Raw genomic sequence first — 16,143 nt, forward strand, 5'->3', positions numbered from 1 at the left:
CTGCACAACATATATGCATTTGACAGGAAGTTTTCGAAGTATGTACCACAACCAACTTCCGATGCATCGCCTCATTAGAGCAGTTCTTCAGCACCGGATCTGCCCGAACGAGGGATCTGGTGAGGCAAGCTCATTCCTCGGAAGTGGGGACGTAGTTGTTCAACAGCAATGCCAACCACCCGTTCGACCATACTTGTTCACAAAAATGAAATGCCTATTTCATGACCACAGCCACGTGTTCATCCATATACTTGTCGATGTTTCCAAGGAAGCAGGCAGCAATGATACTGATGGATCCAAATGCAATGCTGGTGAGGTATACGTATTGATAACTCTCAGCATAGGCAGTCTGGCCAGCAACCACAACCATTTGGTATGCAGTCTCATTGTCGCCAATACCGGGGATGGTCTTGAGTGCTGGAAGCAAGCTTGCAGCTGTATACTCAATAGCGTGAGTGATATATGTGACGTTGGTGATGTTCAACTCCAAGGCCATGGTGCCACCAATGTATTTGGTGGCATTAGGAACGAATTTGTTGACAAAGACATTATAGTAGACGGTATAGCCGATGCATCCGCCAATGACACGGATTGAGAGAGTGAGAGCGGTGATGGTTGCGATAATGTCATCAGGACAAATGATGGTAGTGATGATCGACGCAGGAACGACGATGCCGCCAATTCCAAGGCCAGCAAGGACCAAAAGTCCCCAGAGCTGATTGAGGTTATCGCGGGTTGCAATGGAGATAGCGCCGCAGCCAGCCGTCATGAGGATGGACGAAACAACCAATAGCTCTCGGTTGTGTCCTCGGAAGACCGAGAGGAGCCATAGGACGATACAGGCACCGGCCAAAATGCTGAAGCCAATCGGGATACCTCGGATTCCGACACCGACGGGATCATGGCCATAGACATTGAAGGCTTGAGTCGGCCAGAACATGATGACAGAAAAGAAGTTGGCACCGGAGATTGCCGTGATGATCAGAGTCAGGGAGAGGGTTCTAGCCTCCTTCTTCATCCTTGATGGGAACATGGGGAATTTAGCAAACTTGATCTCCCAAATTGGGAATGCAATGAAGAGTAGGAAGCCGCCAAGGATAAGAGGAGCCAGAACATGAGCCGAACTCCAAGGATATTGGTATCCGCCCCATTGCAGACCAGCCAGGAAGACGATCATGCCTGTGATGGAAAGTCCACCGCCGACAAAATCAACTTCTCTGATGATTTCTCTCCTGGACAAGCCCCGGGAATTTGGTCTAGGTGGTGGGAAGTAGAAAAACAAGGTGCCGAAGAAACCAATAGCTGCCCAGATGCCGCAGAGGAGAGTGCAATAGCGCCATCCGGCGTGGCTGGCAATCAATTGAGCCCATAGGACGGATGGACAGAATGGCACAATGGTGAACACCAAGACGGCGACGTACTTTCCTCTTGAGCGAGTAGGGGCGAGCTCGGCAGTAACAGCCAAAGAAGTAAGTTCACAAATTCCGGCACCAACCCCAGAAAAGGTCATGCCGACTATATCAACAATGTCAGAGTGTTCTCCGGGGGGGGCCTGTGTGGCAGTCACGGAGGAATCTCACCGATGAAGACATTCATGTTTTTGGCAACGCCGCAAATGATCATGGCAATGACAAGCAGAGCAGAGCCACCTAAGGCGACCCAGCGTCTCCCGATGAGATCGGAGATTGAGCCAACGAAGGGGCAGATAGCAGCAAGGGCCAATAAATAGGCCAGAACGAACCAAATCCAGCGATCAACTCCACCAATATCTGCATAAATATATGGTGGGACGCCACCGAGGATGTATACTGGAATTTGGGAACCAGTCCAGAGGAAGGCTTGTGCTACAAGTGCCAGAACTCTCTTGCCGGTCATCTTGAACATGTCAGTACGGCGTCTTCTGCAAAATGGAGATAGGTTTGGCTCACAGGAGGCTCATGGTCGTGGTCTTCATCATCGCCATATGTCCGCAGACCATCCTTCTCATAGTAGCCAGGATGGCCAGGCACCCTTTCGTTGGTGTGGACCTGCTCGACATGATCCGAGGCGTCTTTGTTCAAGCTCGCGGGAGATTGCATACTCTCGCTGGAGCTATTTGTCGTTGGCTGAGCGGCGGTGGTCGGCTCAGTAGTTGCCATGATGGGCGGAAAGGTCAAAAGAACCCTGAATGCAGTCGAGGGCACGAGTCAACAAGTTCAAGATGAGTTGGAAGAAGAGTAGGGGGAATGGATGAGAGAGAAAAGAGAAGTGGGAGAAAGAGAACCGAGTGGAGGAAGAGGATGGGATGGGAAGTTGGAGATTGATGTAGGCAAAGCAGCAAAGGATCAGGATGTTCGATTCGGTTCAGAAAAGGCGTGAAAACCTTGGTCACCAAGATTCACGAGTAGGGATAGGCCAGGCTATCTCAGTATTCAACACACGGCGGGTCTGGAGAAGTATTGCGACCAGAGATATGGAAACTATGGACTTGTTTGGTCATGGGGAGGGGAGGGGGGTGTATCAGCGACCATCGAGGTTTAGTGGAGCACCTACAGAACACTAGGGCCAAAGACAAGCATGGCTAGTCTGAAGTCTCAAGCGTTCAAGTGGAGGCGAAGAAGAGCAGACCACGGAGTTGTCTGGGGATGTGGATCGCCGGGTATGGAGAGAAAGATGGGACGGATGGATTGCAATGTCACAGACTCACAGGCTCACAGACTCAAGGGGATGGAGAAGCCGCAGCAGGTGGCGACCATGTGGGCAGGGAACCCAAGAGGAAAGAGGAAAGAGCAAACAATGTATCGACTGGGGCCCCGGCCATGTTCCTGTTCCTTCCAAGATCTCCCAGCCAGCGAATTGGAAAGCGCGACTCTCACAAGCGTGAATGCTGGGTGCTTGACCGCGCGCCCAGGAGGTGCTGACTTGGACGTGACGAGTCCAGAGGCCATGGAAAGTCCTCCGTGCCCGTGTACCTTCCTGCTTGGTATTGCCGTATGTGGGATACCCATCTGCCAGCCCCATCATGTTTCGCCTCGACAACAGAAGGTGACGAAAGGTGGACGGTGGGATCTTCCCCTCTCAGCGGGCCGACGCCTCTCTTCTCGTTGCCAATGGCTAATACCTCGCTTATTCACGATTCCTTTGGAGGCGTTGTCACCACTATTCGAGGTCGGGCGCTGACATAATCGCGCTGACTACAACAGCCGTGGGATTTCTACTCCATTCGGCATCAGGAAATAGACGATGTAAACGTGAACCAGGTATGTATGACTACTGCTGGACCGAATATAATTCCATTCTTTCAATCTGATTAATAGCCCCAATGCCCCGGATTTCAGGAGGGGACCCTGAAGGACCTGGGGCCGAGGGCTCCAAGCAACCCTAAGCTACCCAAAGCACAAGGGCTAAGCGAGGTTAAGGGACACCTGGTCACCGCCCAGCTACAGCCCACGAGTAAGAAAAGAGGAGGGGGGAACACCCTAACTAAGGCCGGCGCCACTAGCTGGCTGCCGCTATAGTTGATCTTGGTGGTCTCGGTGGGTCAGGGTGTCATCCCGGAGCAGAGATATACCAGTGACCAACTCTGGTAACCGTCAATGCACCACGCCCAACCCGCCCACGCCCACCATTTTCACCTCCAACGAACCTGAATGACGATCGGTAATCTCCTCAGGACTTTGATGACTCGTCAGTGCGCGCTTAGAGCCCAGAATCCTGCTCCGTGTTTTCGAGGCACCGAGAGAGGTGTGCGGTGAGTCGGTGACTACGTGTGGTCAGTGGTGTCTCTCGACGGAAATACGCCCATTGATGAAGCTGCTTATCAGTGGGACCAAAGACTCTCTAGGCCCTCTAGGGGCTCTAGGCTCTCTAGGCTACTGGGGGTGCCGTGCTTAGGCTTTGCTTGGCCCAGGCTAGCGACATGAAAATCCTGGAGCAGAAAAGCAGATCACTCTCCGCAATCCGGCCAGCCAAAGCTGGAGAAGTCAAGCCCCCCGAAGCACCTTTGAACCCCCTAGGAAGGCCGAGGGCACTGTTCAGCCTTCGGCTGTCAATCCATGTACCTATTCGTAAGATACCGAGCAGCTCTCCCTAAAGGTTCGCTACTGAACTCTGTAGAAATGCCTGCGGTCAGGTCTATCACTCGGTCAGACGAGGCAGCCTTCCTCGCTCCATTTCACCAAGCCACCCCGTGTTGTCAAACTTCGATATAGACGCCTTGCTGCATTCTGTTTCTCCAAGGAAGCCAGCCGCCAATGATTGCTGTCGATTTTCTCCTCCCGGGCTCCCTGGTCTCCTTGTATGCAAAGAGCCGCGTCCCATGCTTCCGGCTGGTCAAACGAAAACACATGGCTCTCGTTGCATTTCTCGGGTCCGCCGAAATCCGAGCACAGTGGTTTGCTCTCTTTCAACCGAGTGCTCACTGCTCACATCCTTACTCACACTCAGACCGCTGCGCTTGTTCGCAGCGCGTGTCTCGGTGCTCACTTAGTTGAAAACATTACGATTTGATTGATGGCCTGCTAATGAATCTAGTGTCCGCGCAAAAACTTTGCAAGGCCCGGGATCTGGCCAGATGAGGAGTCTGGTCCGGTCTTCCCTTTAGGGTCGGAATCGAGTCAACGTGTCCGTTCCACTGAATCTCAGACCATCCACATCTGGCACTGAGTGTATGGGTTCCTCGGTACTTTTCATGCAGCCTTGACCATCCCAAGTCCTTTACCCGGTAACTTACCGAAACCTGACCAGGTAGTTAGTGACTTTGATGCAAAAACCAAAACCGGCTAACCCACGCCACCACCATGCCAACCCCGCAAATTCAAATATCTCGAGATGCATTTCCATGGGATGCTTGATTTATGGAGACCCCACAGCCTGGCCCAGGTGAGAGCCCAGTACCCAAACCGTCAACCATGTTGACTCGTGCCCTTGCGCATAGCACTTACACCCAGCGATGTCAGCGCTAGCTTTCAAGGTAGGTGGTGGGCTCCCTTGCACTGTTTCTCGTGCCATCATTCCCCGCAATTTCGATACCCAGCCCGAATTGCGGCCCGCCAGTAAGGAATGGATCTTGACTCGTTCTGGCCGTTTCTACTCTACCAGCACCGCGAATCGAGTTCATGCTCGTCCCTAGTCGTGGGAAATGATTATAAAGATATGCATAAATGAAAGGCGAGATTCCGAAATGACCATCGGTCGGGACCCTTCGTCGAACACATTAAATCATTGGTGACTCGACCAAGGTTCGAACATCCTGCACCAGGGTGCGGCTCCCTGTCACCGCGTTTAAGCGGCCAACATCCCTGGCAACGTTGCGGATGTCTCAAGCCGAAAGTCCAGGGAATTGTCGCCATGGAACTTGGAACCAGACGTTGCGCTGCTCAATAACGTAGGGCTCTCGCTCAGAGGCGAGATGAGGTAAGACCAATGCATCATTTGCTGCTTCAAGGCCGATCATCATCTCCGCTATCGTCCGATGCATCTTGATCAATGTTTTCAGAATTGCCAAGTCTTAACTGTACGGTGGCAATCGCGTGTTGGATATCATCGCCTTTGGAAGATGGTACCTGGATTGTATGTTCTTGTTTCTGGGATACAGCATCATAGATTGTCTGAACTCGGGGAGCTCCTTCTATGTGCATCAGGATTGAAACCAGCTGGACGCGTTTCTGCTGCGGAGGATTCGGGCTATCAGATACGCCGGGAGGTATGAGAATCGCATAGATATCTCCCGGTCGGACCGGCTTCCTGAAGTCAATGCTGATCACCTGTCCTTGTAGCTTTCCATCCTTGGAGTAAAAGTTCTGGATGTGTTGATCTATACCTTCTTGAAGCAAGGTTGTGATGATGCCACCATGGATCTATATGCACAATCAGTCCCGAACATCATCCGCTGTGACAAGTCTGCTCCTACCACGTCCGGCCAGCCTTCTATGCCAAACCCGAGGAAGAACACCATCATTGTGTATTCTTGCGAAGGATGTCGGAAAGCTCTCATGGTGATACCTTGAGTCCCCGCAAGCTTTTCCGAGACAAGGTGAAGACCTTTGCCTGTACGAACCAGGTGATCATTGTAGTTAGGATCCTCGATCCATTTCTCTTCTCTGAGTGACTCAACGAGTGGATGGCTATCCAATGTATCTACAATCTCCTCGAATAACTCTTGATCCTCCGGCGATCCTGGTTCGAAAGGCGGTTGCAAGTATTCCCAAGTAATTAAGGCTGTTCCCGCAACAAGACCGAGGGTCGAGAAGAGCGAGGCCCAGAACAGGGATCGCGCAGCCCGAATAATGGGCGATGGGCCTGAGCGGCCCTGGATTGCAGGAGTCGTCTGCGGAGGAGTGTAGGGCGAGGTATCAGGAAGTGGTGTCCTCCCCGGGGTTTGGAAGTATTCCTTATGGGGACCGTGGCCGTCGTGCTGCCCTCGCCGAAGCCTTGTTATTTGAGGAGCAACCCATCTCGCCTTGCGGCGTAATGCCGCTCGAAATAGCAGCATCAACTAACTACTGCCAAGGGGTGCGCGTCACCGCGAGGTCTCAACAGAAGAGAGTAGGGATGTGTATTAGCAACTTCTCAATTTGATAAGTTTGGCGCAGCAAGAAAAAGTGCACAACAAGAGCAGCGCTTCATGAACATACTCTACGGTGAATCAACTCTGCTACGGCGCGGCGGATTCTAAGGAAACGCTCTCCCGCAATTGTCAGAACCGAGGACATATGCATATTGACATAGTGAAGCAAATCACACATAGCGATCAAGGAAGCAACAGCCGCCGTGGACCAGAAGCTCGCAGCTTGCTCTACGTGGGCTGCTGAATTAGTCTGCAGTCAACCTCATGCAGTTCATTGCCGGAACTCATTCCTGAACTCCTCCCACGCCTCAGCTGCAACCTCATCATCCGACAGAATATCATACGCCGTCATCGCCATCCCCTTTGCACTGTCCATGGCTAATAAGTAAGCAGACCTCGTTCCAGCCGCTATCGCAAATTCTGGATTATGCGGACTGGCCCCCGGGATCTCTGGACCCACACTGAAGAAACCATGGAAACTCGGGACTTCATAGCAGACATTGCCTGCAATGTCTGTAAGCTTCTATCCACAATGCGGGCAAGCTGGGCATACCCATGTCTGTAGATGCCCCGATCGGTAGGTCGCGACCGTCTGCCAAGAAAGTTCTACCAATTGCCGACATGTTTTGCGTGAAACGGCGGGCGATGGTCATGTTTGGTCTCAGATCTTTGTAGTCGCACTCCCTGTCCCAATGTCAATTCCAAGCCTTCTGTGAGTAATAAAGGTAGTGGTGCAACTTACTCGTCCCAGGTGCATTCCAGACGGCAGCCTGTTGCTTGCGCGCCGGCACAGAAACAAGCGTCGACATTTTTCGCTATATTGGTCACACCGGCAGCGCTTGCATCCCGGATGAAATACTCGAGGCTAGCTTCGTCGGGAATGAGATTGGGCTCCATGCCACCGTTGCGAACAACGCCATGAATACGTGCTGTTGGCTGGAGCTGCTGCCTCAACAAAGAAATGTTGACATAGGAGGCCACCACGGCGTCAAGCGCGTTGGCCCCATCCCAAGGATTGAGCCCGGCATGAGCGTTCTTCCCCTTGAATGTGACATTCACTTTTTTCCGGGCGAGCGATCTGGTTGCTGCTATTCCGTCAGAAATCTTGGTCCCGTCGTAGTGTGTTGAAGAGGCTGGCCCTGGATGGGACATGATGCACGCGTCGACTCCTCGGTAAGCACCTGACTTGATCAGTTTTATTTTTCCTCCTCCAGATTCCTCTGCTGGAGTCCCCAATAGTCTCACTCGTCCACTAATCCCGTTGTCACGAATAGCCTCGGCGGTTGCAATGAACGATGCAATCGAGCTTGTGGCAATTAGATTGTGGCCACATGCATGGCCTATGCCTGGTAGTGCGTCGTATTCAGCATTAAATACAACAATCCGTCCGTCTTTGCCGTATTCGACTTCAAATGATGTGTCGATCCCATAAGCATGTCTTGTCACCGAGTATCCTAATCCTTCTAGCAGGTCACAAATGCAATTGTGGGCTTGGACCTCTTGGAATCGTATCTCTGGGTTATCGTGAATCTAAAGTCACGGTCAGGATGCGAGAAATTAATCTTGCCGTATGATGGTTCAGCTTGACTTACATGTTTATTGATAGCGGCCAACTCATTCTCATGGTTCTCTATTGAGAGCGCTACCTGTTTTGAAAGCTTCTCTGGAGTCAAGGCTTTGAATAGTCGGCCAGGAGACATGCTGAATACCCGAATTACTCTGGCGATAGCGTTCAAAGACGCTTACGTGCCCCGGGCGTTGTATTATTTGAAGTATGGGAACCAGTTCAAGTGACCGCCGGTCCATCGTTGGCCTTCAGCACGACATCCATTGCCGAAAATATATCCTTCCTCGGGCCCTGGAAAGCTCAATCTGGATATCTTCAGTGCATCTTCATTTAGTATAGGGGAGAAATCACTTTGCCGAGTCAACCAATTAGAATATCGAAGCAACAGTGATTCTTGCCGAGCTGATCGTCGGTCTGCATACGGGACAAACGGTAAGCTTCCGCGCTTCAGCAGAGCTTATCTCGTCCTCCTTCGACCCCGCTTGGAAGACAACCTCAACGTTACTCTCTTGAAGTGTGCTTCAGGCATCCGAGGACAGTATCCGAGATGCCGAATCAAAGATAGTTCTACCGCTTCAAGATGTGAGGATGGTAGTGAAACCCCAGTTTGGTCGGCATGGGCCTCGTTCTAGACATGGTACATATGCAAGCTCCCTGGGCCTGATCTTCATCTCGGCTAACGCTATCACAAGGCTGTACCACCTGCCGCACACGCAAAGTGAAGTGCGACGAGGAGCAGCCACTCTGTTCACGATGTGCACAGGCCAGGCTTCGATGCGACTGGGGCCAACCTGTTCAGAGAGTCCGCGCAGCCTCAACTCCAGCTCGCAAATTCATTTCGGCACCGACATCTTCAAGAACTGTAACACTGGCAAGTGCTGTTCCAAAACCTCAGGCTGAGTGCCTGCAACAACCCGCAGATGCAGCCGATGAGACCCAAAAGGAGGTCGTACAATTGTCGACCTCCCAAAACATGCATCAGGCTCTGGAGGCCTACCGCGGAGGAAGGCAAGACTCATTGCGACCAAGCCTCTCGACAACTCACATTCCCCTAGCAAACTCCATTGTTTTGTCCGCACAAGACATGCAGTCCTTCAGATATGTACCCGAATCTCTTATGGTTCTTCGTATGGGCAAGCCCTGGAGGTGGAGCATGCTTTCTTATGTACACTCAAGAATAGCATCCAAGGAAGCTGGCGTTATGAGGAGCTTCATAGCCGTTGCCTCCATGGAACTGCGGTTTCTAGAGATATTGAAATTCCAGGACGCAACTCCAACCCTTGGAAGTCTTGCTAGGACACGGAAATTGAAAGAAGCTGCGACGAACTACCTTCACTTGGCACTTCAGGACCTTTCTTTGATTTTGGATCGTGTGTCGGGCGCTCAACCGCAACCCCAAGACATTGAAGCGCTTTTTTCAATCTGGTTTTTGATCCTTCTTGTGGGACTCTACGATCCAGAACTTGTCAGTGCCTCGCATGTGCACCTCAACGGCATTCGCTCCTTCCTTCAGCAATACATTGATAGGAGCGTAGCTGATGAGCGAGACAATCTTCCCCCTGTTGCACAGCAGCTCTTGCTATTCATTGCGTACGTATGACCTGATGACTCGAGGTAAAGACTGACTATTTAAAAGATATCACGATGTCATACTCGCATTGGGTAATATGAACGGTGGTCATCTCTCACTTGACCTGTTATCAGCTCCAGCAAAATCGCCGATAGCTTACGATCAAGTCTTCGAACAGGCGCGACGATGTCTGCCTAAGATTTGGGGTTCTGAATACCCTGTGGAAGAGTTATTGGATGACGTAGAGAACTACCGCGGATTGTCGTTCCTAACTGTCTGCCAAAAATTAAAATTGAGCGTCTGGAAACTGGGTGTAGCAGCAGCTCAGGGCAGCCTGGTTGAGGAAAGTAAGGCAAGACTCTGGAAGAGGATCGAAGAGACCGGCGAGGTAAGTGGCCTTCTACTGAGTCATTGCACCGCTCAGACGATATTAACCTCTTTAACAGCAGTTCTGCGATCTACTCGCATTAGCGAAAATGGCCAAGAATTCGAATGGCCGACGCGTCATATGGACTGTGTATCATGCATGTCTGGATTACTACGCCGTTAGGGTACTATACACCTGCATCGACGGTGAAGATCCATACCCGCAATGGCTTCAAGGGACACTGTCTGAACTCTTAGCCATCGCTTACAAGTCCACTCATGAACTTCCACAACAGATATACCGCTATGCTTGGCCTCTCACTGTGGCTTTGATGAAGGTGCGCGATCCGATCCATAAAGACTGGATCAAGACCCAGGTCCGAAAAGCGGGTGTACTGTTCTCCAATCTTGGACTCCCGCCTGCTTTGCTCGATGGGAGTTGTGCGCTAGAGACAATGTTCCTCGAATATGGTCAAGACAACTATCTACAACTATCAGCATAGCAACAAAATAAATATGTGCGGAGATGTCTAAGCTACCTGGCTGCCATGTTCCTCCGCAAAAGACGCCGACAACCTATCAAGGGGTTTGAGATCTGGACTACACGCGCACTATCTGCAGTGATGTTTGCACACATGCCCCTTGGGCCCTCGGCTACCTGGATGCATTCGTTGAGAATGATAGCCCGCTAAAACATCAGGTTGTCATGGTATCTCAGCAAACCCCACGGGGTTCGTAAAAGGATATCGGGAGACATCGACGAGTCCCCACTTTTGCCGACAGAGCCAATCAGAAGCGCTCGGCTCTTACGAATACCCTGCCCTCTACAGTGCGAGATACTCGAGATCGCTGGCGCTGAACATCCACAGAGAATAAAAAGATAAAGTTCTACCCCGGAATTGTTCACTGCCATCGCTGATTTAAGAATTCCCGACATTATCTCCCGTTGACGGATTTGTGCGGAATGATAAGATCAAATGATAGCGATTCCTCGCAACGCCATGCACCTGGCCCTATGAAGTAAACCAAAGACACGGACATCCCTAGATCTCATCGCTAGCTATAAAGCATCTTCACCAACCCTTCTTTCAACATTATTGTCAAACACGTATATCATAATCAAGCAGCCCTGAGTTCTTACGCAAGCGTAGCTCTCATCCCAAGAATGGCAAGTCCCGAGAAAGTGATAACTCGGAGCATCACCATGGATAAAGACATCGGAGACATTTCCAGTCTTCATGAACAAGACTCGTTCGCTGTAGTCGATGGTGGCCAGCACTCGATTGAGGAGAAGCAACTGCTGAGGAAGATCGATCGCTGGTTAGTTCTCTGCTGGGCACATTACCGGGGTTTGTTGCTGATGTTGTCCTTGCAGGATCATGCCTCTTTTGACGATATCCTATCTACTCCAATTTCTTGACAAGCAAACGCTGAACTTTGCATCCGTGATGGGACTGATTCAAGATCTTGTGAGCTAACCTCTGGCGGCTCTTCGCCCATTCATTTGAGAATTAATTGACTGAGTGAATCGAGGGTCTTCATGGAACACAATACTCCTGGTCAGGTAGCGTTTTCTACTTTGGTTATCTGCTCTTCAGCTACCCAGCTTCATTCCTTATGGTCCGTCTGCCTTTGGGAAAATACCTCAGTGCTACATGGTATGCAATTGCTCTAGGGACAGTTCTCTCATCATTATCCTAGCTGACATACCAAATGAAGCATCGTGTGGGCGGTCTGTCTTTCCTGCCATGCTGCGACTTCCAATTTTGTCGGGTTGGTCGTTGTCCGAGCCTTCCTTGGCGCAGCTGAAGCCTCAATTTCTCCCGGTTTCTCACTGATGACGGGAATGTGGTACAAGCGAAGTGAGCAGCCATTCAGGCATGGATTGTGGTTCTGTGGCAACAGCTTGGCCGTTATGTTCGGCAGCCTGCTTGCATACGCGATCGCCCACATCAAGCACAGTTTGGGCCCATGGAGGGTAAGTGGTACAAGCCCGTGAAGCAGGAATAGAAGAGTCAGCCCGTTATGCGGTTTGCATTGCATTTCAGCTTATCGTTCTATCGCATCGTTTTGAATATTTGCTGACTCATCTTCATCAGTGGCTCTTTATAATATTTGGTGTCATGACTTTGGCTTGGGCCGCAGTTCTTCTATGGCTGCTGCCTGACACGCCAACCACCGCTCGATTCCTCACTGAGAACGAGCGAGTTAGGGCTGTCGACCGAATTCGAAGCAACCAAACTGGAATGAAAGATAATCAATTTAAGTGGAAGCAGGTTTGGGAGGCCATGACCGATATCAAAGTTTGGCTATTGGTGATCTTTATGCTGGCGACTTCCATCCCTAACGGTGCATTTACCACTGTATGATAAGAAACCAACCCTTGAGTATCTGCCTCGGTACTGACAGTTTGTTTCTTAGTTTAGCAGTCTTGTGTTCGCTGGGATGGGTTACGATAGGTTGCATGTGTATCTATTGCAAATCCCCCTTGGCGCTGTTCACGGTATCTTCGCCCTGGGCGCCACGTTTCTCTGCAGCAAGTTCAAAAATTGCCGCTGCATCGTCGCCGGGTCACTGTGCCTAGTCAGTCTAGTCGGCAGCATTCTTGTACGCTATGGGCCCAACCTAGGAAGTAATCTGTTTGGCATTTTCATCTTTATTGGATACGTGGCGGGCATCCCGTTGAGCTTGTCAATGATCAGCTCTAACGTGGCCGGATTTACGAAGAAAGCTGTGGCATCGTAAGTGGTGACTCTCCTTCCAATTCAGTTGATAGTAAATACTAACTAGAACCTGCCAGTGCCATGATGTTTATTGCATATTCTACCGGGAACATCATCGGGCCGTTCTTATTCTTCCCATCTGAGGCCCCTCATTATCGTGTAAGTGGAGCCTATAACCGGGCGGTGTCCAAGAGCTGATGCGGTCACAGAGTGGCTTTTTAGCAACCACAGTTTGTTTCGCCTGTTCTTCGCTAATGGTAGCCACACTTCGTGTGTTGCTTTCTCGTGAGAACCAGCGGCGCGATCGTCTTCAATCCGCAAATAATGGCATTCCAAGGATCGAATCACCAGATGACCTCGCCTTGACGAATGAGACGGACAAGGAAAATTTGAACTTCCGATATGTTCTCTGATACATCGAGCTTGATGCGGGATATATCTTTCTGATACAGGCTCGCCAGAGGCTGAGATGCTGAGTTAAAGCGAGCATCGATCTGAGATCATTTTCCACAGCATAGATGTGATCCAATAGGCACCCTTGGACAAGAGCCTTTCTGGTTATTTGTTGAGCAGATAAATCTTGTATAGGTGTAACCCAACCTCTGTCAGAAGTTTACAATTGAAAAGAGTCTGAGACTGCACAATGTGCTCATTCGTGCATTCCGAAACGCAGAATTGGTGATTCCATCGTTTCTACGGAGTTCAAGAGTCAGCCGTCTTATCTGACGGCAGGCTATGTGGTTCGCTAACGAAAGCATTCCTTCCCAGCATTCCCATTATGGCTCGGCTAGTCGGCAGACACTCCTATCCATGCTGGCCCACTCGGTCCAATGCTAAAGCATTCCGGGCTCCATTAAATGCGAGGGAAAGCCTCGTATCAGTGCATCTTCTCAGCTCGGATCAAATGCTCGCGGCTTGCCCAAATCTCCCAACAACAACTCATACCATACCTAGAGTGGGAAACCCATCGAGATCTAAACTGTCTCATCCGGTCTGGCAATGCCATGTACACCCTCAAAATGACGGCCGAGCTGGCGTTTTCCCGAAAGTCCTTGACTGCCATCGGGCCCACACGACAGGCAGTAGAATCTGCCTCTGGCACCGCGACGGGGCTCTTCTGCCACCACTCGTTGTATGGGGGTGCGCTAAGATTTATGGTGGTCTGCGACCGCGCTTCGTGGTGGTCTGTGAGCTTTGGGTTGCTGTGGCTCCAGTGGCAGTACTGCCTGCTGTTCCTTGAACTGTGCCCGTATCCTCGTGGGCTCTCTCGTCGTCGTTAATGTTGGCATTGTCGTCTCTGGCTTGCTCGTCCTCTCCAAAACCATTGTCCAGCTGTAGATACTTGTAGATCTCGTTCGGGCTTCGTCCGTGCTCGATCGCCTCGTCTCCCCACAGGTTTTCGTGGTTGTCGGCCAATCGTTGCGCCCATCCTCGAATACACTCATCGCATTTCTGGATCATGTCGGCAGAGAAATTGAAGTAGTCCTTGTCTCTCATGTGAGCCATGTCTTGTGTCTCAAATGTGGGATAGCGAGGCTGAAGGTATTCGTCGCGGTACTTCAGGAGAGCCATGCGTGTTTCTGGGATCGAGGATGCTGTCTGCAGGTCTGAAATATCCACATGTGTCATTACAGCATTGCCATCGACCACAAGGCGATTCCAGAGCTCGTCGTAGAGTGCCGTATCCGCAGAGAGACGCCTCGAGGGCAGATTCAGCTTTAACTTGAAAGCGAAGTTCTCGAGACATGGCAAATTGGTCTATAAGCTGGCGTGTATGGGTATCGAAATCAATCCTAGAAACATCCTGTGCCTCACTATCGTTGCAAAAGGAGCCCACGTAGGCCCGGATACCGGCAATATAGGCGTCTCGCAGCATTTGAAGGGAAAGGTCATACTGCGCCGATGAGGCGAGGAAGCCCCAAATGGCGCCAATGCCTGCATCCAGGGCCAACCCTCGTATGTCTGCCATTTCTATGCGTTCTGACCGCCTTTGGGCCGTCAACTGTGGTCAGGACGTGTGGGAAGGTGGGTAAGACAGATAAACGATGGAGACGAGGCTGTAGTCACGTGCCGACGAAAGGGGTATCGCACGAGGCAGTCGACTGCGACGGGCGGCTGCTTGCTTAGCACTTGAGGCGTGAAATGTGGAAGATCGCGTTAGTTGTGAGAGATAGAACTAGAGCTATTCAATTAGGGGATATCAGGGTGCACATTAAAGGAATACCCACCCGGTGGCGGGTTGGTCCTGTCGACAAAAATCGGGGTTTGTAGCGGTGTTCGACCTCGTCTGGAGTGAGTAGGACGCCTGCCCACGATCCACAGCATGAACAGGAGCCTAAATATAGGCTATCCTTGTTGGAACGAGTAGCTACTAGGCCGTTAATAAGGTATCTCTTTGAACATTCTAGAATTTGTAAAACTGTTTGCTCACTAGGTGGAAGACATCATCATCTAGAATTCGTTATTCTTCCAACCCATGTCCGCCTAGGTAGCAAACGTGCTTGACCTTGGGCATTAACCTGTTTCCCCAACTTCAGCGCAGTGAATCATATACCTCGGGGGTGCAGGCGGCAGGCACTCTCCGACCATCGCGGAGATGGAAACTGCAGCGGAAGGACACAAGACAGATAAGGAACAAAAAAACGGAACACATCTGTTGTTTGGTATTGTTTTATCGACGTGACAGCCAGCAACGCCTCAAATTTTTGCCGATTCATTATGCAGGTCCCGTCTTCAAGCCATATGCATCTTGGCTGCATCGCTCTGGGGAATCTAACCCTGAATCACCATATGCCGAGCATTTTGAGAAAACGTGATGAAAAATTCAGCATTGATCATCATTTCCATGACTGGTGGAAGCATCGTCCATCCTCCTCCCACATGGATTCCATTTCGCTGTACATAGCAATTCGATCCTTCCAAAACACACCATGCAAGGAAATCTGGGTCTTATGAAGTCGGGTTGGGGTTCATCTGGATAGAATTATAAGTGCCTGGTCACGGTCGATGATGGTTGTGGTAATTCATACCTTTCTCTTGCCACCGGTCAATGTGACGTTGACGAATCGTCGAGTGTAAGTTATTCTCTTCTTCGCACGGCCCTTGGGGCTCTTCTTCTTCTCCTGGGGTTCGACCTGTGATCCGTTTGTAAGCCTTTGTTCCCATCTTTCCACGATGATCGATGAATTCAATTCGGGAGGAGGTGCGAGACTGCGGGTGCCTGCGCAATGAGTTCGGGTGCTCACCTTGGGGGTCTGAGACTTGACTTTGCCAGCACGGGCGAGGGAGCCGTGAACTTTACCCATGATTGCGATATGGGTTTAGCAGATGATGAGATTGATCGTGGTAGAATGGAGTCGATAGTGGTGGT

General features: G+C 50.9%; 7 protein-coding genes across 7 annotated transcripts; 2 read left to right on the forward strand and 5 right to left on the reverse strand.

Moving 5' to 3' along the window:
• Window positions 1-214: 214 nt before the first annotated feature.
• On the reverse strand, window positions 215-2,138 carry A1O9_03448 (uncharacterized protein; the record flags this gene model as incomplete). The annotated part of the gene is made up of 3 exons (XM_013409012.1): window positions 215-1,515; window positions 1,581-1,875; window positions 1,929-2,138. The coding sequence occupies 3 exons, from the start codon at window positions 2,136-2,138 to the stop codon at window positions 215-217; spliced, it is 1,806 nt and encodes a 601-aa protein (XP_013264466.1).
• A 3,345-nt stretch (window positions 2,139-5,483) lies between these two features.
• A1O9_03449 (uncharacterized protein) lies at window positions 5,484-6,406 on the reverse strand (the record flags this gene model as incomplete). The annotated part of the gene is made up of 2 exons (XM_013409013.1): window positions 5,484-5,837; window positions 5,891-6,406. Coding segments are annotated over 2 exons (870 nt in total), but the record flags the coding sequence as incomplete, so codon positions are not given.
• Window positions 6,407-6,818: 412 nt separating this feature from the next.
• Window positions 6,819-7,200, reverse strand: A1O9_03450 (uncharacterized protein; the record flags this gene model as incomplete). Its single annotated transcript, XM_013409014.1, has 2 exons — window positions 6,819-7,060; window positions 7,101-7,200. 2 exons carry the CDS (start codon window positions 7,198-7,200, stop codon window positions 6,819-6,821), a joined length of 342 nt encoding a protein of 113 aa, XP_013264468.1.
• Window positions 7,201-7,285: 85 nt separating this feature from the next.
• Window positions 7,286-8,247, reverse strand: A1O9_03451 (uncharacterized protein; the record flags this gene model as incomplete). Its single annotated transcript, XM_013409015.1, has 2 exons — window positions 7,286-8,077; window positions 8,140-8,247. The coding sequence occupies 2 exons, from the start codon at window positions 8,245-8,247 to the stop codon at window positions 7,286-7,288; spliced, it is 900 nt and encodes a 299-aa protein (XP_013264469.1).
• An 840-nt stretch (window positions 8,248-9,087) lies between these two features.
• On the forward strand, window positions 9,088-10,553 carry A1O9_03452 (uncharacterized protein; the record flags this gene model as incomplete). The annotated part of the gene is made up of 3 exons (XM_013409016.1): window positions 9,088-9,704; window positions 9,751-10,072; window positions 10,131-10,553. The coding sequence occupies 3 exons, from the start codon at window positions 9,088-9,090 to the stop codon at window positions 10,551-10,553; spliced, it is 1,362 nt and encodes a 453-aa protein (XP_013264470.1).
• Window positions 10,554-11,254: 701 nt separating this feature from the next.
• Window positions 11,255-13,186, forward strand: A1O9_03453 (uncharacterized protein; the record flags this gene model as incomplete). Its single annotated transcript, XM_013409017.1, has 7 exons — window positions 11,255-11,399; window positions 11,615-11,708; window positions 11,770-12,028; window positions 12,150-12,413; window positions 12,472-12,791; window positions 12,851-12,932; window positions 12,983-13,186. The coding sequence occupies 7 exons, from the start codon at window positions 11,255-11,257 to the stop codon at window positions 13,184-13,186; spliced, it is 1,368 nt and encodes a 455-aa protein (XP_013264471.1).
• Window positions 13,187-15,796: 2,610 nt separating this feature from the next.
• A1O9_03454 (40S ribosomal protein S30) lies at window positions 15,797-16,078 on the reverse strand (the record flags this gene model as incomplete). The annotated part of the gene is made up of 2 exons (XM_013409018.1): window positions 15,797-15,907; window positions 16,019-16,078. 2 exons carry the CDS (start codon window positions 16,076-16,078, stop codon window positions 15,797-15,799), a joined length of 171 nt encoding a protein of 56 aa, XP_013264472.1.
• Window positions 16,079-16,143: the final 65 nt, after the last annotated feature.

Source organism: Exophiala aquamarina (genome assembly GCF_000709125.1).
Source record: "Exophiala aquamarina CBS 119918 chromosome Unknown aczIA-supercont1.2, whole genome shotgun sequence".
In the NCBI taxonomy this organism is placed as follows: Eukaryota; Fungi; Ascomycota; class Eurotiomycetes; order Chaetothyriales; family Herpotrichiellaceae; genus Exophiala; species Exophiala aquamarina.